The sequence below is a fragment of the Vitis vinifera genome, chromosome 19 (assembly GCF_030704535.1).
Source record: "Vitis vinifera cultivar Pinot Noir 40024 chromosome 19, ASM3070453v1".
Taxonomy (NCBI): Eukaryota; Viridiplantae; Streptophyta; class Magnoliopsida; order Vitales; family Vitaceae; genus Vitis; species Vitis vinifera.
In genome coordinates this window covers 7,030,504-7,053,346 of record NC_081823.1, presented here as the reverse complement: position 1 = coordinate 7,053,346, position 22,843 = coordinate 7,030,504, and the positions used below count along the sequence as shown (strand labels likewise).

The following is a 22,843-nucleotide window of genomic DNA, read 5'->3' as shown; positions in this document are numbered from 1 at the left end:
TGAAGGACCATTTCAAATGCAAAATGTTGCGGGTTCCGACTCCTTCAATCCAAACGTATATGGTGATTTCAAAAATTCAATTTATGATTTTAAAATCTATTTCGAAATTATCTCAATTTCAAAATCAGGCCCCACCACTTTGAGATTTTGCTCCTCATATCGAAAATTGAATCTTTTGTACTCTTATCAACCTGAAGTCAGTCCCAAAAGATTATAAATCAAGATTTTAGGTTTTTTCATAGATATTTTTAGGTAATTATTTAAGGAATAAGTGGCCTATAGGAACAGGCCATGTGTTTTTTTTCCCCTTATAAAAACTCTAATTTTAGGTTTTCAAAAAAAGATTTCCAGATTTCTTGATGATTCTTGGAGGAGAGGAAGAAATGGAAAACATATTTCAAAAAATTTCTAAAATAAAATTGAGAAAAATATATTTCAAAAAATTTAATAAATTTATTTATTTTTTTTACTATTTTTTTTTTACGTTTTTCTGAATTCATTTGTTTTATTTTTCTTAGTTATTTATTTCTCATTTTTTCAGTTCTCCATTTTTCTTATTTAATAAATTTATGTATGTTCTAAAAACTTCTTTATCAGCACTCCAGTCTCTTCACATTTGGTGTCAAACATCCAGTTAAAAGTTATAACAGATTGGTTATATTTTTCCAATATTTTCTTTTGAACCCATGCCTACAGATGAAGAGCTAACTACATACAATAACTCTGAAATTAAAATAGGTAGAAGTCAACCAGATGCAGTAACTGGCTTTGTCTCAGACACATTTCCTAATTCTAAATAACACACGGTTTCTCACATAAGAAACAAACATGAAATAAGATAAATAACAAGTCTCCCCCTCCACGACCAACAACAGAAAACGAATTAAAGAAACTCTCTACTTTCAGTTCAGTTCACCAGCATATGGTCAAATCCTCCCCCCGCCTGAAATGCAGCAACCCGGCTTCCCCCAACATTGTGAAGCAGCTGCTGCAACCACCTCCTCGTTGTTGGATCTTCCTGCAAACAAAAATATAGAGTATGATACAGGAAAGCATCATTACCAAATATGCTGGACACAGAAGACACAGATTCTTTGAATATTCAAATTCCACAGCAATTTCATTTCAATGGGTGCCCATGGTGATAATCTCCAGCCTAAGAATTACCAAAACGAGGATCCTATCTAAAAGTACAAAATATAGAAATCGATCTTTTATATATATATATGTCAATTAACAACTACATTATATCAGACAAACATTATGACAATGACTATAACGAAACACTAAGGTTATATTCAGTTCTAAGAAAGTATTAAAGAAAGAAAAAAAAATGTCAAGGAAAATTACCATGGAAAATGCAAAAAAAAAAATGAAAAAAAAATCAAATATAATTAAAATTAATAAGAAATTTATGCATTTTCAAATTATCTAATTTTTATATAAAAGAGGTAAAATAAGATAAATGAGTATAAAGTAATGTATAGAAATAATTTATTAACTTTAAATCTATTTTTAATTTTCTTTTATTCTATTTTTCCTCTTTATTTTCGTTATCTCAACATTTTCTCTTAAATTTTTCAGGAACCAAACGTAACCTAAAACTACATAATGTTAAGAGTTTTTGAGTAGTTGTACCAAGAAGGGGTACAAATTTATACCTGTGTAATGGACTGTGTGGAGCTAAAAGATAACTATTTTCTTCTTGAGACTCAAAGTAGTTGAAAGTCACAAGCAATACTTACACGAAGACAACTACTGAAAGTGGCGTCTTTTAACATGTCCGGAAGGCAATTTCTTAATGCATCACAAGCCCTGTATGATAGAAGACCAAAACCATGGCTGTTAGAAATACAAATAAGATACGAAAAATGGGATGAGATCAGCCAACATCACTGTAAATTTCAACCAACCTTGGGTTGTCTGATAATCGAAGATAACATCGAATAATATGCTTAAGAAGCCTTGTTGATTGTTGCTCAGCAAGTGCTGCGACCATATTCCCCAAAACTCGACCTACTGCAAAAAATCGCTCTGCCGTAGTACAAATATAATCCAAGCCCACATCATCCAACAGAATTTTTTGAACAATAAATGTGGCAACCTGCCAGCATAACACCCTTGAGTGAAAATCTTATAAACCTGGAAGCTGATGATCCCAAGCCCAAAAAAGAAACAAAATAAGAAAGAGAAGGTAAAAAAACAAAACATTTCTACAAACCTTTTCCTGAAAAGGTGGCAAACTGTAAGCATAACATCTTTGGTGAAACTCTCCTATAAATCTGAAAAGCTAAACCACTAACCTTCAGGCCCCCTCATAAAAATAAACAAAAGAGGGGACACCTTCAATGAAACACTCTTATAAATCTGCAAAGCTATACTGCTAACCGGGTTGGGGAGAGGGGACACCTGCAATGAAACTCTCTTACAAACCTGAAAGCTAGCTCCCACACACACACAAAACAAAATGGAAAAAGAAAAAGGAAGCTGCCACACCCACTTGAAAAAAGAGGAGCAACATAGTTGGGTACAGAGAAAAGCATGGAGGTGGAAACCTATATAATGGAGCATAGCCTAAATCCAAATGTGAGAGCCATCACTTGAATATGTTTAAAGGTTCTTAATTTAAGTAGTATGTTTCAGACACCATATAGACAGAAAAAATTGAAATTAAACAAAAGGCTTAAGGTGGGAATCTTTCCAAGCAGATCCAAGGGGCCAACTCCAAGACAATGTCTAAAAAACAAACTCAATCAAGTCAATTTTGTCACATGGAACAACAGGAAAAAACATAATATTAGTCAGTAAAATCACTTTTGTTGGCCTTTGTTAGATAATGTATAGTTATTTAGGTTATTTACTTTTCCTTTTCCTTTTCTTTCCTTACTGTATTGTGGGTCCCACTAGCATGTATATATATACCCAAGTCCAATGTGTATTCTTTACAGTTTTTCAATAACAATAATTAGGGATTCTCCCTTTTCTCTCTCTCTTCACATGGTATCAGAGCCTAGGGAGAAAAAAAACCCTAATTATTTCCGGTTTATCCATGAATCCATTCTGGGAAATCTTTCAGTGACCGTGTTTCATTCCGGTCATCCTTCCCATCTCCTAAAGCTTCCGATCAACCCTCACCGCCGTCGGAAAACCCTCATCGCCGGCGACTTTCCGGCGAAGTCCTTTTCCGACACCGACCATACCATCAGGTGCGCAAGGAGGAGATCTTCAACTTTTCTCAAAGCACCGGAGGAAGAATCCCAGCCACGCGCGTCTCTTCTCCGGCGGCCTGAATCTCATGAGCCAGCGCGTGAGGGAGCGTGGGGAACTTTCCGGCCACGCGCTTCCACCTCCAGCCTCGCCTGACGCCGTCTAGCCACCCTCCATCTGCGCTTGTGTCATCTAAGCCCTAAAAGTGCATTTTTTGGGGGTTTTTTGTCTCTGCCGACCCTCTAAACCGCCTTTCCGGCGACCTCCGGTGACTTCCTCTCCACCCCGAGCCCTGCACGTGTCTTAGGAAGTCCGCGATAAGCCGTATTAGGGCTCTCTTCGATCCAAACGTATTTCATTCACCAAATAAGTAGATATGGCTACTAAAAGTTCCGCTTTTTCCTCTGTCATATCTGGATCTCCTATGATTACTTCGGAGAAATTGGTTGACAGTGAAAATTATTTGTCCTGGCCTACCTCTGTGGAGCTTTGGTTTATGGGTCAAGGTTATGAGGATCACCTTGTTACGCAGAAGGTGGATATTCCTGAGGTTGACAAAGTACAATGGAGGAAGATAGATGCACAGTTATATAGTGTGTTATGGCAATCAGTTGATCCTAAGATTCTGCATCATCTTCGGGCCTACAAAACATGCTTTAAATTTTGGAATCAGGCGAAAGGGCTATACACGAATGATATCCAACGTCTTTATAAGGTGACTTCTTCTATTGTCAATGTCAGACAACAAGACATGGATTTATCTACTTATATTGGCTAGATTGCCTCTCTTAAGGAGGAATTCTTGACCGTGATGCCTCTTACTACTGATATTGGGGATCAACGCATACAGATTGACAAGTTCTTCATGGTTCTTACGCTTATTGGCCTCCGTCCAGATCTCGAGACCGTCCGCGATCAAATTCTTGGCAGTTCCTCCGTTCCATCCTTGGATGATGTGTTTGCTCGCCTCCTCCGTATCTCCTCCACTCAGACTTTGCCATCTGATAACACTTCAAATTCTTCTGTGTTAGTCTCTCAAACTAACTCTCGAGGAGGACACAGTGGTAACCGAGGTAGAGGCCAACGTCCTCATTGCACCTATTGCAATAAGCTTGGCCACACTTGTGATCGGTGTTATCAGTTACATGGGCGGCCTCCCCGCACTGCCCACGTGGCCTAGTCATCTGATCCTCAGTCGCCTCAGCCTCCCAGTTCCTCCACATCTCATGGTATTTTCCTCATTGACAGTGAGTATGACGACTATCTCCGCTATCAGACCACCAAGTCAGCTTCTGTTACTTCTGTTGCCTAGACTGGTAATGCTTCTACTTGTCTTACCCACACATCTTCTCTTGGACCTTGGATTCTAGATTCTGGCGCTTCTGATCACATATCTGGTAATAAGGATCTTTTCTCTTCTATTACTACTACCTCTGCCTTACCTACTGTTACTTTAGCTAATGGTTCCCAAACTATGGCTAAAGGTTTTGGTTTCGCTCATCCTCTCCCTTCCCTACCTCTCCATTCTGTCCTTTATGCCCCTGAGTGTCCTTTCAATCTTATTTCCATCAGCAAAATAACTCGCACTCTTAACTGTTTTATCACTTTCTCTGATAAATTTGTGACCTTGCAGGACCGGAGTACGGGGAAGACGATTGGCATAGGACGTGAGTCTCAAGGCCTCTATCACCTCACCTCGCCTTCACCTGCAGTTTGCATTTCCACTGATGCTCCCCTCCTCATCCACAGTCGCCTGGGCCACCCTAGTCTATCCAAGTTCCAGAAAATGGTCCCTAGTTTTTCATCTTTGTCATCGCTTGCGTGTGAGTCCTGTCAGCTTGGGAAACATACTCGTGTCTCGTTCCCAAAGCATTTGAATAATCGGGCAAAGTCTCCTTTTGAACTTGTCCACACTGATGTTTGGGGTCCTTGTCGGACCGCGTCTACTTTAGGATTTCAGTATTTTGTTACTTTCATTGATGACTATTCTCGATGTACTTGGTTATTTTTAATGAAAAATCGAGCTGAGTTATTCTCTATTTTCCAGAAATTTTATGCTGAAATCCAAACCCAGTTCAATATTTCTATTCGTGTGTTGCGCAGTGACAATGCCAGGGAATATTTTTCTGCACCATTTACTTCATTTATGTCTCAACATGAGATCATTCATCAGTCTTCTTGTACTCATACTCCTCAACAAAATGGGGTAGCTGAACGTAAGAATCGACATTTTGTTGAGACAACTCGTACTCTCCTTCTACATAGTCATGTTCCTTTTCGTTTTTGGGGGGACGCTGTTCTTACAACATGTTGTTTGATTAATCGTATGCCCTCATCTGTATTACACAATCAGATTCCTCATTCCCTTCTTTTCCCTGACCAACCACTTTATTTCCTTCCTCCTCGTGTTTTTGGTTGTACTTGCTTGTTCATATTCTCACTCCTGGATAGGACAAACTTTCTACCAGAGCCACAAAATGCATCTTCTTGGGATATTCCAGACTTCAAAAGGGTTATCGTTGTTATTCCTCTGAGACTCATCGCTACTTTCTCTCCGCTGATGTCACTTTCTTTGAGGACTCACCGTTTTTCTCCACCTCTGAGTCTCTTCTTATTTCTGAAGTCTTACCCCTTCCCATTATCTCCCTACCTGATGCAGTGCCTTCTCGCCCACTTCAGGTTTATCATCGCCGTCATCGTGTCGCTCTTCCTCCTTCTTTGGCCGTGGTACCTGCTGACTCACCTCCTATCCCTTCGGCTTCTCCTGCCCCGGCTCTGCCTCCTTCTGCCGACTTACCCATTGCTCTTCGGAAAGGTAATCAATCTACTCGTAATCCTCATCCCATTTACAATTTTTTGAGTTACCATCGATTATCTTCACCTTATTCTGTATTTGTTTTTGCTATATCTTCTGTTTCTCTTCCCAAGAGCACCCTTGATGTTCTTTCCCATCCAGGCTGGCGACAGGCAATGGTAGATGAAATGGCTGTTTTACACTCCAATGACACTTGGGATCTTGTTGTTTTACCCTCTGGTAAATCGACAGTTGGTTGTCGTTGGGTCTACACAGTTAAGGTTGGCCCTGATGGTCAGGTTGATCGCCTTAAGGCCCGCTTAGTTGCTAAAGGCTATACTCAGGTTTATGGTTCTGATTATGGTGACACTTTCTCTCCTGTTGCCAAGATAGCTTTTGTTCGTCTCTTACTCTCCATGGCTGCTATGCGTTCTTGGCCTCTTTATCAGTTAGATATTAAAAATGTTTTCCTTCATGGGGATCTTGCTGAGGAAGTTTATATGGAGCAACCACCTGGTTTTGTTGCTCAGGGGGAGTCTGGTTTAGTGTGCAGGTTACGCCGTTCTCTATATGGCTTGAAACAATCTCCTCGAGCATGGTTTAGCCATTTTAGTTCTGTTGTTTAGGAGTTTGGCATGTTCCGCAGTACAGCAGACCATTCCGTTTTCTATCATCATAACTCTTCGGGGCAGTGTATTTATCTGGTAGTTTATGTGGACGACATCGTCATTACAGGCAGTGATCAGAATGGTATTCAAAACCTAAAGCAACACCTTTTCACCCACTTTCAGACTAAAGACTTGGGGAAACTCAAGTATTTCTTAGGGATTGAGATAGCTCAATCCAGTTCCGGTGTGGTTCTTTCCCAAAGGAAGTATGCTTTAGACATCTTGGAAGAAACCGGTATGTTAGATTGTAAACCGGTAGACACTCCTATGGATCCAAATGTCAAACTTATACCAGGACAGGGAGAGCCTTTAGGAGATCCTGGGAGATATCGGCGACTTGTAGGTAAACTGAACTACCTCACCATTACTCGTCCAGACATTTCTTTTCCTGTAAGTGTTGTTAGTCAATTCCTACGGTCCCCATGTGATAGCCATTGGGATGCTGTAATCCGCATTCTTCGATATATCAAAAGCACACTAGGCCAAGGTGTGTTGTACGAGAACAGAGGTCATACCCAAGTTGTTGGTTACACAGATGCAGATTGGGCTGGCTCACCCACAGATAGACGTTCCACTTCCGGGTATTGTGTTTTTATTGGAGGTAACCTAATATCTTGGAAGAGTAAGAAACAAGATGTAGTGGCCAGATCTAGTGTTGAAGCCGAGTATCGAGCTATGGCTCTGGCAACATGTGAACTCATATGGCTGAAACATCTTCTTCGGGAGTTGAGATTTGGAAAGGATGAACAAATGAAGCTCATCTGTGACAACCAAGCCGCTTTGCATATTGCATCCAATCCAGTTTTCCATGAAAAGACCAAACACATTGAAGTTGACTGTCACTTTATTAGAGAGAAGATCGCATCAGGATGTGTGACGACTAGTTTTGCCAATTCAAATGATCAACTAGCAGATATTTTTACTAAATCTCTCAGAGGTCCTAGAATTAAATACATTTGTAACAAGCTTGGTGCATATAAGATATATGCTCCAGCTTGAGGGGGAGTGTTAGATAATGCATAGTTATTTAGGTTATTTACTTTTCCTTTTCCTTTTCTTTCTTTACTGTATTGTGGGTCCCACTAGCATGTATATATATACCCAAGTCCAATGTGTATTCTTTACAGTTTTTCAATAACAATAATTAGGGATTCTCCCTTTTCTCTCTCTCTTCACAGCCTTGTCCAATTTATCAAATCCAATCCCCTTCTTTCTAGCCAAACTTTTATGGAAATAAAAAGCTCTATCAAAGGTCAAGGCCTTTGCTTGGTTAGTAACACACAAGAAGGTAAACACCAATGACAGCTACAATCGAAAAGACCTTAACAAATTCCTTAGTCGTCCTTGGTGCATCTTATGCATGGGAAGTGAAGAATTGATTGACCATCTCTTTTTAAATTGCTAGTTAAAATTGGGGCTTTGGTACAAGCTATTCAGTCTAATCAAAGATAGATTGGGTTCTGCCAAGGAGAATGCATGACATGATGACATCTCATTTAGAGGGGAGTTCCATCAAAGGCAAAACTCTTTGGCAAATTGCTTGCCTCATTATGCTTTGGATTGCATAGCAAGAGAGAAATGCTAGGGTCTTTGAGAAAAAGTGGAGGGAAGAGATGTGAGATTTACTTCATTTTCATTCCTCCCTGTGGGCCTCTTGTTGTTACCTTTAGAGGCGTTCCACTCAATGTTATTCAACTCAGTTGGCTTTCAGTTTGTAAATCAAATGGGGTGGATAATAATGAGAGGAGCTGAATCTAGTTTTGCAGAGATGTTACCTTTATTTATCCTTAAGTAGCCTATACCTTTGTGTACAGTTCCCCTTGTATAGTGGAAGTGTTTAGTCTTACTTTGATTAGTATTTTGTGGGGATGAACCCTCATCCTTTTCTTGTACCTTTTTTTTTTTAATCATTATTGTATATTGTCTTTGATAAGAAAAAAAAATGAAGTCTTATCCTCAAATATCATCGCAACATCCACGAGATAGCAAAGAATATCAACATGAAATATGCTGGTCCTAACATGCTAATAACATATCCATCAACAAGATGAGCATGCTCTTAGTATATTTTAGCCAATGACAGCAAATGCTGACATAGGCAGCTAAGCCATTCATTGACCTCAATGGAACTACTGATCTCTGCAGGGGTGTTTATGTTTTAATAAAAGCAAACAACACTTAGAAATAGTCTTATGAGAGAAAATACATTTCTATCTTCCTAAAAAAATGATGTTTTTGCAACAGGTAGTGAGAGAAAATAGTACAAGCTTCATAAGTTAGAGAATTATAAAATCTGGGCACTTACTGTTTTTGACAATTCACTCCCCATCTCCATGGTGCGTAGGCACAGCGGAATTATTTCTGTTGAGAGAAGGAAACTAATAACTTCTGTATCATCAACCTGGAAAGAGGGGAAAAAATAAAAAAGGTAATAACCAGCAATACTTGGAATCACAAGAGTAACAAACCTTACAAACAATACAAACAATATAGCAATTAATGCAAGTAAGAGCCTCACAACATTCATAGTTTCTGTGTGTTGATGGGCCCCACACACACACACACAGGGTATGCAATTACATATGACATGTAATTAATATTTTGAAGATAGTGTTAAGATAGAGCCCTTAAAAGCATGACATGATGTAACAGATTTGAAATTCATTATTCATTTAATGATATTTCAATTTCACTTTTATATATCTTCATTTCATGCATTATACTCTATGAGCATTCTGGTATAACATCTCTTGCATTATACATGACTTGAGTGCATTAAAAGTTGCACGGAAAATCCAAATCATGGATTCCTTACAAGTAGATGATTTGATCATAGCCGGTTCGTGGAATTAGACAATTTATTTGAAGTTGTAGTGCACCTCCTCCTAATTGAAGGAATGATTGGTCTTGATCATCAGGATGGGATTCCCATGGCGAGTGTATTAGCGTATATGGTTACATATTGAATAGGGTCTATGGTGAGTCATAACATAAAACTATTAGGTAGCCTTGACTTCACCAAGCTGTTGAGCATGTGCAAAAGTTAAGTAGCTTTGACTTATGGGTAAAATCCTAAAGTGATTATATATTCCTTATAGATTGGGTCATTGTTGATGGAAGCTGGTAGTAACAAGTATTTCCAATAGAGGTACCATGATATCTTATAAACTTTGAGATAGTGTATCCTTTCGAGTGATCCCAAGGATGTGTGATTATGAGTTTGCAATAATTCCTTAATGGAATTTGACATATGCTTTTAGTAAGCTAGAGTATGTCATTTGATCACATAATATAAGAATCTGTAACTCAAGGATTGTACAGGTACCCTTAAAAGACTAATAGCTTTCAACTTGTTAGATTAAAGAAGACTAGTTCATAAGGAGACTATATATAATGGATAGTAGGTCACGGACCTGAACACTTGGTGTCTCATGGTAATATAGATAGGGTACTAGAGTGCAATTAACTTTTTGTAGTGGGATGTTAAGTCAACTTCAAAATTGAATTTTGAGGGAGCTATTACTATCATATAGGTCTCAGTGGTCCTTGTTCAAGCTCATATTCTTTGATGACACGACTTATGGGGGTTGGATGAGTTTTTAATTCAATTATATGCAAAAGAGCATTTTAGTAATTATGCAAGATTGAACAAGGGTAGGTGAGCGGTATCTTTGGGTTGGGTTAATTGATTAATTGGAGCCTTGTTGGGTTGATTAATCAATCAACAACCTTTTTGAGGTGGATTAAGTGACCTAAGCCCATTGTGGACTTAAGTCATTAAAGCTTAGTAGGAAGCCTATAAATACCTGTTAAGGATTAGGGTTTCTAGTCTTATCATTCTCTTTCTACAGTCCACAGAGAGAGTCCTAGCCTCCAGCCCTGAGATCTCCACCATCTTAATGCCTAGACTCAAGAAGGAGTCATCAGGTGAATGATTGTTGAGTTTATGAGATCATTTACAAATTTAAAGTATTCAATACTAATAAGAATCGATCTGGGAACATCCAAATCATAGGTATGACACTTTTCTCTTGATCTATGGTATCTATATTGGTTTTTAAATGCCAAGTTTCCACTATGCTTAGATCTAGAGAACCTAGAATAGGAGTTCATCCACCCTAATGATCCAAGGCTTGGGAAAGGAGCAATCCAGGGTTTCCTAATAGACAGTAACATAGGACAACTCAAGGGCAATTGTCTATAATCAAACAAAGTGGGTTACATGTCTCTAGAAGCAATTTGGGACTTGTTTTACTTCTCTTCTTCCCTTTAGCCATTTGCTAGGGAAGCTTTTGCAGACATCCCTTTGAGCCTTATTCTATTAAATTGGAACCTTGTTTGCAAAATTAGTCGATTGATTAAGGAAAGACTTTTTGAATGGTGCCCACCTCCAATGGGTTTTGTTAAGCTAAAATTTGATGAGTGTTGTTTGGGTAAACACAAAGTAGCAAGGGATTGGAGGATCAGTTTGGCATAATAGTAAAAGCATTCTCTAAACCTATGGGTTAAGGTTTAGCCATTGATATAGAGATTCTAACCATTTTGGAAGGTTTGTTGCAGAAGAAAGCTTTGAACCTCTTAAATCTCCTAGTAGAAGGAAATTCTAATTATTATTATATCATGAAAGACTAAGAAAGAAGGACGACTGTAGAAATTTGACAGGTAGTTGCACCAAATTATTAATCTTTTAGCATTTAGGGTGAGGAATGATAATAAAATTATAGCAACAAGACAAAAAAAAAGGACAAGAAAAGAAAAACAAAGAAGAGAGATGTGAAACCCTAAAGTCTTACTAAGACCTTTTAGGAGTCTCACTTACAAGAAAACCAAGTGATAGAGTCTAACAATTAAAAGTTGCAAGGTATGTAAAAAGAACTTTAAATATAGGCAATCATGTAAAAAAAAAATAAAAAAACATAATATTATTCATCATACATTCATTATCTTGCTTTACCTTAGTTAGCCCTATTATTAGACTTTAAAAACTTTAAAAACTGAATAAAACAATGAAAATAGGAACTTAACTTTGTAGTGACTTATTAAGATTCTTATTCCTTTCCTAAAATAATTAAATCTTCTACAAAATAAAAAATAAAAAGAAAAAAATAGAAACTATTTTTTTAGAATTAGAAACTTACTTCATACAAACTTCTCATAATAAGAGTTCTAACAAAAATGAGTTCTAGATGTTAAAGATCTTTTCTTCAATAGATCTTAAGAGATTTATCCTCATTAATTGGGCTTAGGCAAAACATATCATCCTAAATTAAAATTTGGGTTGGATTAAGTTGGGGGTTTGACAACTTAAACCTATTTTTATATTATATAAACTTTAAAAAATATAAAATAGTAATGATAAATTATTTAATATTTTTAAACTTTTTAAACTTATCAAATGGGGCATTTTGATTATTTTTTTCTCATATTTAGTTTAAATATTTAATTGTCACTTCCTTGTTAGACATATGTCTAACGTAAGTTGGTAGTAGATTGATTTAAAATCACTTTAACAACCAACTCATCATTTTTTTTAATGGGTAAACAAAGAAAATATATTAAAAATATTTGATAAAGGCACACAAAGTACACACATAGTATACGAGTTGCTGCCGAATACAAGCAAAAGGGAAGAGAAACAACAAACCACCACCTAATACAAAAGACATCACCATAAAGGCCTAGAAAGACATAGAAACCCCAGACTAATTCACCCTACTACCACCATAACCACTCTTCCTTACCCTTCCTGAAAGCACCACCTTCTGCCCCCTAGCAATTACAAAAAAAAGCCCATGACCCTAAAACCCTTACCTTAAAACTAGGTAAGAGAACTCCAATCCTCTCCTCTTCTATAATCCTTCTAATTATGAGGAAATCCGAACACCTAGCCTTTAAGCTAACCAATAGCAACTCCAAAAACACAACCTACAACTCTTTTTTTTGTTTGAATTGTATTAATGAACTGAACATTCCAAATTTCGAAGCTCCTTAACAAAGCAGGACATGAAAGAGGGCAGGGCCTCCTCTTTGCAACCAAAACTTTGTGACCCTTTCTAGTTTCTAACTTTCTCGGTAGGGGAGCAATTTCCTTCTCATGCCCATCCATTGGCAGTCCTACAAACTTCATAAAAGAGATAAATTTCTGAAAAGATAGATCGGAGAGGCTCTCTACTTCCAACGGGCCCCTATTAGAGCTCCTAAAACCTGAAGTCCCTTCCCCACTACACACTTCTAGGTTCACAGTCTTAGCATCTTTAGGTTGATTCTTTGGGAATTTCACATCCAAACCCTCACCAACAATCATACACAAAGGCCTGTAAACGTCACCCTTGCCCTCTGCTAAAAGTCCAACATCCTGCTCCCTCCATGGAACCAAGCATTTAGTTCTTCCTAGAGAAATGCCCTTGTCTTTGGCAAGTTTAAAATTTCGGGAAATATCGCCGAAATATCGACAATATTTCAAATATCGGGGGAGGTCAACACAAAATTCCACACCTAAAGCTCAACTACACAAAAAATTGGGAAAAATCACTAATATATCAAAGATATTTCAGTATTTGCCGATTTTTCGCCAATTTTTCTAGGGATTTCCTAATTTTTCGGTCAATTTTTGGCACTCCTTTTGCTTTATTGCCTAGTCAAACTAGGCTCCACTCCTCTTGGTCAAAACACGCTCCACTCCTCTCAGTCAAATCACACTCTGCTCCTTTTGCTTTCTTGCCTAGTCAACTCAGTCAAACCATAAAAATGATTTAAATTTACAAGAAAGGGATTTGAACCCAGGTTAAAAGGTTCAAATTGAACACTTGACAACCACTAGGCCAACTCTGCTCTTTATTGCATATGGACAAACATTACTAAATTAAATAGATTATAGTTTTAATATTAAAAGGATATTTAAATAAATAAATTAATTCTAATTATTTTATTTTAAATTTCATTTAATTCATTGCCAAAAATAGAAAACCACCATTATAATTTTCTTTACAAGTCATTTTTATATCATTTATATGATAATTAAATACAAAGAATATAAATATTAAAAAAAAATCATGCATGTATCATAATTTATTTTACATCATTGAATACATTTGAATTAAATAGATTATAGTTTTAATATTAAACATATTTTCAAGTTAGACATATCCGTGTTTACTAATATTTTTATCCTTGACCATACTTATGCCAATTACATTTGGAAAATAATTTTAACATGTGTATTCTTGCATATTTTATCACTTTTTGAAGTTTTTCCAAGCATTTACATGAATTTTGAACAATTTCCACCTCATTAATATTTTTGTCAAAATATCCACCAATATTTTATCGATATTTATGATATATCCGTAAAATCCAAGTACCAACATATTTGTATTTACCGATATTTTCATCCTTAGTCTTTGGACATAGAAAAAGCTAAAGAAGAAGACTTTTCCCCTATCAGACAAACTGAAGATGAAAACGTACCAGAGAAACCTTTCACTTCAAATAAAAGAGCAGCATTAGTAGAAGACACTCTCTCCTCGGGCATAGGCAAGCCATCAGAGATTGGGAATCGTCATCACAAACCACCTTTGGACCATCAGAAATAGTTGGAGATGACACCAGATCTAGATTCAAAACTAGAGCTTCTGTTTTGCACAACTTCGAGAGAGACTTCTCTCTAACAGGGCGCCTGGACTTCAGGTTAGAGTCTTTCCCATAGCCCTCAACTCAATCTCCTTTCGAGGGCGAGAGACTAAAACAACCCTTAGGCCCCTTAATACCAATTGAGGCCTAACCTACCTCCCTTGGTCTGCTATTTAACTCCCTTCAATTAGAAATTTAGGCAAGGCCTAATCCACAATCGTCATGGACTAAAGGGCTAGTATCCATACCATCCATCCTTGGATCAATACAACCTCAACCTAAAATCGCTTCATTATCTGTCTTGCAATGGGCCTCCTTTAGTAGCCCCAACCAAAACTCTAGGCCTACACCCACCATAAAAAAGACCAAGAGAAAATGACTTTCAAGGCCACCAACTGCTTTCCCAACTACAAACCCCCCAAAGGCTCCCAAGCTTGACACATCTTCTGAGCTTTTATAGCTAGACCAAGCTTTCTCTCAAACATTTTTTTTTAGTGTGTAGATCACCACCACCTTCTTCTACCCTAACCTATTGTTGCTTCTCAATTTTCTTGGCTACAACCTGAGATAACCAAGGCGAGGCCTCCCACCACAGCTAAATCGAATGGTAGAGAAACGCCCCACCACCACTTGAAGGGAACCAAGAACCTTCTTGCCATCTAATCTCACAAGAATTCTTGTCCATTGGAGATTATGACGACTTACAATGTCTTCATCCACTGCAACGAAGCTCTCACAACAATCCCCTAGATATTTAAATAACGTCATCTCCCACAAATGCAAAGGTAGCCTTACCAACGTAACCCAAACCTCCTTTGCATGTAAATCACTTCGAGAGCACACCATCTTCAACGACCATCTTTGCAGGGACAATTTGTTAAGAAACCTCCTTAAATCTCTATGCATCACTTCTTTTGCATCTTCAAAAGAATCAAATTTGAAAAGGATGAGAACTCCCCCTAACAGAAATAAATCAACTCCCTTTTTTAAGCACCAATTGTGAACTGCCAATTTCTTATAATTCTAAAGCTCCAGCACCAAACCGGAAGAATCTCCCCATCATCCCATTAGACAACTCTTCAAAGATTCCTCTTTAAGACAAACCTCCTTTTCCTCCATTTGAAACCACTTTGCCTTTTTGAAGGCTTCTAAACCTTTCTTCACCTTGTCTACAAAAGACTCATTAGAGGAAACCCTTGTTAAGATTCCCTCTTTTAATTGGCCTACAACCAACGGAACATTTCTACTGAATTGAGAGCAAGAGGCCACTCACAAGTTTTGAGGTTTCCCAACCAAAATACTTTAACCCCCTGGAAGACTTTTCCTTTTTGGGAAAACTAGTACAAACCTCTTCACCTCCATGGAGGGCATCGAACAAGTATCAACCTTCTAGCGACATTACAATAGCATTCAACCCTATAAGCTCTTCTACCTTCCAACCATTGCTTGGTGAAAGGATTCCCTCCATCACCTCAGTTGCATAACTCCACTCCATCCAAAAGATGGAAGAGACTTAGCTCACCAAATCTAATCCAACTGGAAAAGCCTCTACCCCTTTCCAAAATCTTTCCTAACAGCTTGCCTTTGACCTCTTCTACTAAGATTTCAAATGTCTTCAAAACAGACATAAAATTTAATAACTTATTAAATAGTCAATTCATAATTAAATAAGTATTTTATGACCAGCTCATTCAACTAATTCAACAAATTCCAAAATATATATTTACTAACATGAGCCTAACTCAAGTTCAAGAAAATAGACTCAAATTAAGTTAGGATTGGACAACTTGGTTAGGTTGAGATTCAAGAAAATAAGCTTCAAGCTTGGTGTGAGGTCAAGTTGATTGTCAACCAACCTAACCCACCCAAGTTACACTCTAATAATTATGAGACCTTTAAAAAATAAATAAATAAATTCTACCAGAGAATAAAATTATAGCTTCCTTTTTTTCTTTTTAAATTTTAGTTTATTCCCAAATCACATGATGGATCTTGTTTATGAGGTCCCTACAATATGGGTATATCCCAAGTTTTAAAAGGCTATTAAGGCTTATTCCTTGAGGCACTCCTTGAGGCTCTACAAATTAGACCTTGAGGCTATAGCCTCTAATTAAGGTAATTAAGGCTTAAGCCTCACTCTATTAAGGCTTATAGCTTCGAGGTATAGCCTCAAGGCTGTTGCGGCCTAAGCCTCGAATATCCAAAGAGTTTTGGGCCTTTATGGGCTTTTGGTATATATTTTATAAAAGGCTTAAGTCTCAATATTTAATGAGTTTTCATGGATTCTATCATCAATGCTTTTGTGGACTTCTAATATAGATTTCATGAATTTTGTATTAGGTCCCCACTTGGTTCAACCTTTTACAAAATAGGGTTTTACTTAATTTACAATTAACATTTAAAATGGAAGGGAAAAAGAGATTGAGAAGAATAAGAGAATTGTTGACACTCCTAGTGGTTTGTCTCATAGATTACTTGATTATTGATAGATAAAAATGGATACCACTACTATGGGTGGATGAAGAAGAAAAGGGATGGATGGATACTAACATCAATGGGGAGGATAATATAGCAATTGAATATAATTACATTCCCTGGAGGATCCTAGTGATAGTAATAGTAATGTTGAAAATTATTTGGTAAAACCATGAGAGAGCTAAATGTTATGAGAGAAAAAGGAACTAAATTGGAACTATTAACAATGAAAATTAATTAATTTTATCATTATAAAGTTTGTCTTTCGTATTATTCAATTTTATTGTAATGTTATGAGTAATTTTTTTTTGATAATTTTTTATTATTTTATTTGTTTAAGTTAAGGCTTATGCCTCATTCTACCTTGAGGCTTAAGCCTCGCTTCATTTAGGCAAAATGCCTCAAGACCAACTTTAGCATTTTAAAACATTGGGTATATCAACCTTTTTCACAAGGTATATCATATATGACAAATGTAAATGCAACTTTAAAAATCAAAATATTTTAGTGTCATATGGAAAGAACAACAACATAATTTAAAAACTATAACTTAGCAAGGACAACGTACCTTCACCAAAGCACCAATAACACCTAGGCTAGTTAGTCTCAAGTACTCAAAAGGCCTAGATTTGCTATTGGTATTGAGGAAAGGGTACAGGTACAAGGGTATGTGGGCTGCAAAGGAGAAAAAGTTTGGTTAGCAAAAAGAAGATAAATTAGTAGAATCAAATCATTAAATTTCATAAGGCACACATACACATGCTTACGCATGCACATGGACATGAATCGCCTTTGGAGATGCTGGAAAGGAACCCATATATCTTTACCCTAAGCAAAAAGCTAACTCTTTGTTGGACTCGAACTTTGACTCTACTAACTCTACTAACTCCTAAAAGCTGATTTTTCTACTCACATATCAGCTCGTAAATCATACATCATATATAAGAAGTTTTTTTCTTTTTTTCCACATATTTGCAAATAGATAAAATGATATCAATAAATGTGGGTGTCATCTATATTCAAAAAGAGTGAAATATAAAGCTCTATCAACCAATTTCAAGGAAGATAATACATTACTAATTTCAATATATCATATAGGAAAATTTTGGATACTAGAGTTTTGAATGAAATCAACTTAACAAAATACAGTATTGTAATGCATAGATTCATCATAAAGTCAACAAAAATGTGTCCACTAATTAATGTTGTAATTCCAAAAGCTCCAACATTTGAACAAGTCTCTAACCAATATCCCAAAGAATAAATAATGAGCATGTACAAGTATAGCATATGTGTATTGAATATCTATATATATATATATGTGTGTGTGTGTGTCCATAATGGAATTATCTGTGTCAATTTGCATACATCTATAATACACCAATAGTTCATCAAGGCAATTTTCATCAAGACAATGGAACTGTAGAAGTAGGAGCTTCTACAACCACCGTAAATTTAATATCCTAGTTTGTTCTGATAAAAAATATATATATATATATATCCTAGTTAGTTACCATTAATGAAACAATTGGAAAAAAGAAGAAGGAATAAGTGAAATTGACATTCACAGCTTAACTTGGAACGTTAACACAGTTCTTTAACTAAAATCAGAAGTCCTGATGGGGCATAAGCAGCATATTACATTGGTTAAAGTCTTATACAAATTTAAGGATCTAAACAATTATGAATAGTAAAGAATGTTGGCCAAGACAAAGACACAGTGAGCTATGACTTAAACAACATATATGACCTCAGATGGATCAAAGTAGAGAAAAATAATTAGCAAATCCATCTGAAAGAGTCTTTCCCCTCTTTGGGGTTAGGTTGTGGAAGACCATTAGGAGAGGTTGGGGGAATATTAACAACAAAATCTCATTCAACATCAAAAATGGTAGAAGGGTGAAATTTTGGAAAGATAACTAGTGTGGTGATTCAACTTTTAAGAGTCTTTTCCCTCTTCATATCCCATAGCTTTGACAAAGAGTCCTTGGTTGGTGGACATTTGTGATCAACAACGAGAGGGAGGGCATTGGAACCCTCACTTTTCAAGGAATTTAAATGATTCAGAGGTAGAAAGGTTTAACGTCTTCCTTTTAAGGCTTCAAGGTAAGGCTATGAGAAGGGATGAGAAAGATGGGTTGAAATGGATGGATGCAGAGAAGGGTAAATTTTCAGTCACATCCTTCTACACTTTTTTATGGTAGGAAAGAGCAGAAGTAGGTCCCTATGAGAGCTGTTTGGAATTTGATGGCTCCAACTAAAGTAGGTTTCTTTGCATGGGAAGCTTCTTGGAGAAAGGTTTTGACTTCGCATCAGCTGCAAAGGAGAGGATGGTCTTTGGTGAATGAGTGTTTCCTCTGTACGGAAGACAAAGAGTAAATAGATTGCATCCTTCTACTTTGTGCTAGAGTTTGAATTATGGAATTTTATATTTTCCTTCTTCAAGGTTGCATGGGTAACTGTCAAGTTTGGTGAGAGAAACCCTTTTACAGTGGCATGGTTCTTTTATGGGAAAAAAAATGGAAGGTCTAGAGGGTTATCTCATTGTGAGTGTTTTGGCCATTATGGAAAGAGAGGAACCAAAGATCGCTTCCAAGCAAAGAAATGTTTGATCAAACACTAAAATTCATGTTTCTTTGTAACCTTTTATTGCAGGTTAAGATGTACATAGATGGAGGTTCCCTAACCATGTGATTGATTGGGATCTTCATGAAGGGGTCCTTTTACAACCTATGTATTTTGATACACTTTTTGTTAGGCCCTATTAATATATTTATTTTGTTTGCTTATCAAAATATCTGTCCAAGTCAAACAAAGACTATGACTAGCTAAGAGATAATAAACTTTCAAGAATATACTAGGATTGGAATATCTACAACAATTGGAACAAAGCTTCCAGCTTCGATGAAATGCAATGATTACATTTCAATTCTAAGTCATTTCAAAATTTTAAACAGTCCCAATGTTTCTCTATACAACAATTCCACTGTTTGAACAAAAGTACAATAAAATCATCAAGAAGCTGAAAAATATTTAAAGAAGTAAAAAAGTATTGTCGATTTCAACTACTATTCAACAAAGATTTGCACAACTTGCCCATCAAAAAATGTTTTTAAAAACTTGGAAAAATATAGAAAAAATAAAGAAGCACAGAATTAAAGAAAATTACCATTTAGGAACAGCATCCTTGTTTCTGAATGAGAAGCTACACACTGTTAAAAAAAATATAAAATTAATATAAGAAGCATCAGTAATGCCTCCAAAATGATGAACAAAAGAATATGGTAACTGTAAAAAACTTCGGTAACCTTCATTCATTGTAGTCAAAGCAAGTAATTCCACTGCAAATAAATAAAAGTATTAAGTAGCATCATACTAGAACAGCAGAATACCAATGCACACATGATTAATGAACCTCAACACATGTACCAGAGTCATATTTGCTCTAGATGTTAAGGAAACACTAAGGTTTTGTTTGGTACCAGGAAAGTACTAAGGAAAGAAAAAAAAATAGTAAAGAAATTTATTTTCTCATTTTTTATTTTACTATGAAAAATACGAAAGAAAATGAAAAAGAATTAAAATTAGTTAGGAGCTTGTGCATTTTCAAATTATTTAATCTTTATGTAAAAGAGTTAAATAAGTGAAATGAATTTGAAATAGGATATTAAAATATTTATTGACTTCATATATTTTTTTATTTTTCATTATTTTCCTTTCATTCTATTTTTCCTCTCTATTTTCTTACTCTTGAATTTTCTAGAAACCAAACATGGCCTAAAATTAACCACCCACATTGAATGGAATAGTTTAACCATAGTACTTTGTTTTTTTTTTTTTTTTTTGATTGGCAGATAGTTTAACCATACTCAGCTCAAGATCCTAAGCTTACAACCAATGATTTAAAAACCGGACCAGACCGGCCGGTCACTGGACCGGTCCGGTCCGTTCATTTGGATCGGATGGGGATCGAACCGGGGTCGGACCGGTCGAACTGGCGGTCCAACCGGTGAACCGGACGAACCGGCCGGTTCCAAGGGAACCAGCCGATTCAATTGATTTTAATTTTTTTTTTTTTTAAACAACATCAAAACGACGTCGTTTTGATGCTTTTGGCATCAAAATGACGCCGTTTTGGAGTCCTATTTTAAGCAAAGGAGATCTCCATCTCCAGGCTGCGCCGCTGCAAGGGATCCCACTCCAGCTCCAGCTCCAGCTCTAGCTCCAGCCCGCGACACCAAGGGATCTCGCCGACGGCCTGCAGCAGCGACTCAGCGACACTCACAAGGTCCCGCCGGCGGCCCACGACACCAAGAGAGCTCCGCTGCAAGGGATCTTGCTCCAGCTCCAGCCCGCGACACCAAGGGATCTCGCCGACGGTCTACAGCAGCGACACTCACAAGGTCCCGCCGGCGGCCCACGACACCAAGAGAGCTCCCCCCCCCCCCCCTCTCTCAGCTGGTAGCCCGCCCCGGCGTGGGAGTTTGCCCCTTTGCCCACAGTGAGTAGCTGCGTTGCTCTGTTTTTTCCTTTTCACTTGAAACTGCCCTGCCTTATGGACATCATAGATCATTATGGCAGTTTTGTGAAGCTGCCCTGCCCTGCCCCTAAGCCACCAGCCATGGCCCGAGCTGTACTGGTGTTCAAGTTCAATGTTCCACCAACACCATGAACAGCTAGAGAGAGGAAAATCTAATTCCACATTATTACCAACTCATTTCCATGGATTTGTCAGGATTTGAGAATTGATTCTCAATTTGTGTGGAAGTAGGAATCGTTTTTGAGCCTAACCTCCAAGTGGGTCTAGCAAAGAAGGCAACCATACATACTAGCCGTTGTTGTTTTTAATTTGTGGGAAGTGCCCACTTCCTTCTGCTTGCTATCTTCATTAATTTTAAAGTAGCAATTAATTAATCAATATCCCAATTGGTGTAGTGGGAATCCTACTGTGAAGTAACCTAAAAAAATATAAAAACGGATCTTTTTTTTGCGGTATCCTTAACGGTGACAAACCAACATGCAACAAGTGAAGCTCAATTCTTTTTCTCTAAAGTGGAAAATTCAAATTCAAAAATTCAATCCTTCTGGGTGGTTTCCAGGATGTATATGCTTTACTGGCTGGAGCTTTAATTTGCATTAAGAAATCTCCAAACCACATGGTTTGAGCATCTTCTGAATTAAGCAAGCATTATGGGCCTTAATCTATTGGGTCTATGCCCATGATGCTTTAGTTGTTTTGATGCACAATAATTGACACACTTGGAATGTGACATATCTCATGCTTGTTATAATGACGGTTGTTCCTTTAGATAAATTTACCAATTGATATATGATTGTTATAAATTGTTGATGACTTGATTATAAATCATTAAATGGTTGATGACTTCCATTCTCTACGTTAATGTGAGATTTTTGTTTCTAATTTCAGTAATTTGATAGAGAAATAAAAAATGGAATCAAACTTGACTCCATCCTCTGGTCAAGATTCAACTACCAATTCTCAATCAACTAGAAGTAAGATCGATCTTGCATGGGAGCATGTTTCTGAAGAAAGATATGCAAATGGAAGGAAAGCTCTTATTTGTTTGTATTGTAAAAAGATTACAAAAGGTGGGGGTATTCATAGAATGAAACAACATCTTGCTGGAGTGAAAGGAGATATTGGTCCATGTAAATCGGTTCCTCCAGATGTAAAATTTCGAATGGAAAATTCTTTGCAAGAGTTTGTGAATTCTAAGAAAGCAGCCCAAGAAGCATATGAATGTAGAAATCCTTATGGTCCTAATGTGTCACAATTTGAAGGGGATGGGGCAAAAGGTGAAGAAGAGGTTCAACAAATGCAAAGTCCTATGGCAGCTAATAGTGGAAAAAGGAAAAAATCAACAGTGGATAAGTATTTTGCACCAAGAAATACTCAAGGAGCTCAACCTTCCATGAGGAGTGTACTAGCTGGGAAATAAGCTATTTGGAGAGCGGATATGGCGGTTGAGAGATTCTTTTATGATGCATGCATTCCTACTAATGCAATGAATTCCTTCTACTTCAAGCCAATGTTGGATGCTATATCTGC

At 37.1% G+C, this 22,843-nt stretch overlaps 1 protein-coding gene across 4 annotated transcripts in view; it reads right to left on the bottom strand.

Annotated features, from left to right (window-relative positions):
• Positions 1-691: 691 nt before the first annotated feature.
• Positions 692-22,843, bottom strand: part of LOC100265941 (uncharacterized) — a 39,673-nt gene continuing 17,521 nt past the window's right edge. For all 4 annotated transcript variants that reach the window (XM_002278686.5, XM_002278721.4, XM_059735625.1 and 1 more), the window contains exons 4-9: positions 19,943-19,985; positions 17,342-17,448; positions 8,975-9,070; positions 1,914-2,104; positions 1,746-1,815; positions 692-1,018 (exon numbers count right to left, since the gene is read on the bottom strand). In XM_002278686.5, the coding sequence (XP_002278722.1) occupies positions 908-1,018; positions 1,746-1,815; positions 1,914-2,104; positions 8,975-9,070; positions 17,342-17,448; positions 19,943-19,985 (618 nt within the window). In that variant the 3' untranslated portion in view covers positions 692-907. The remainder of the gene's footprint in view (positions 1,019-1,745; positions 1,816-1,913; positions 2,105-8,974; positions 9,071-17,341; positions 17,449-19,942; positions 19,986-22,843) is intronic.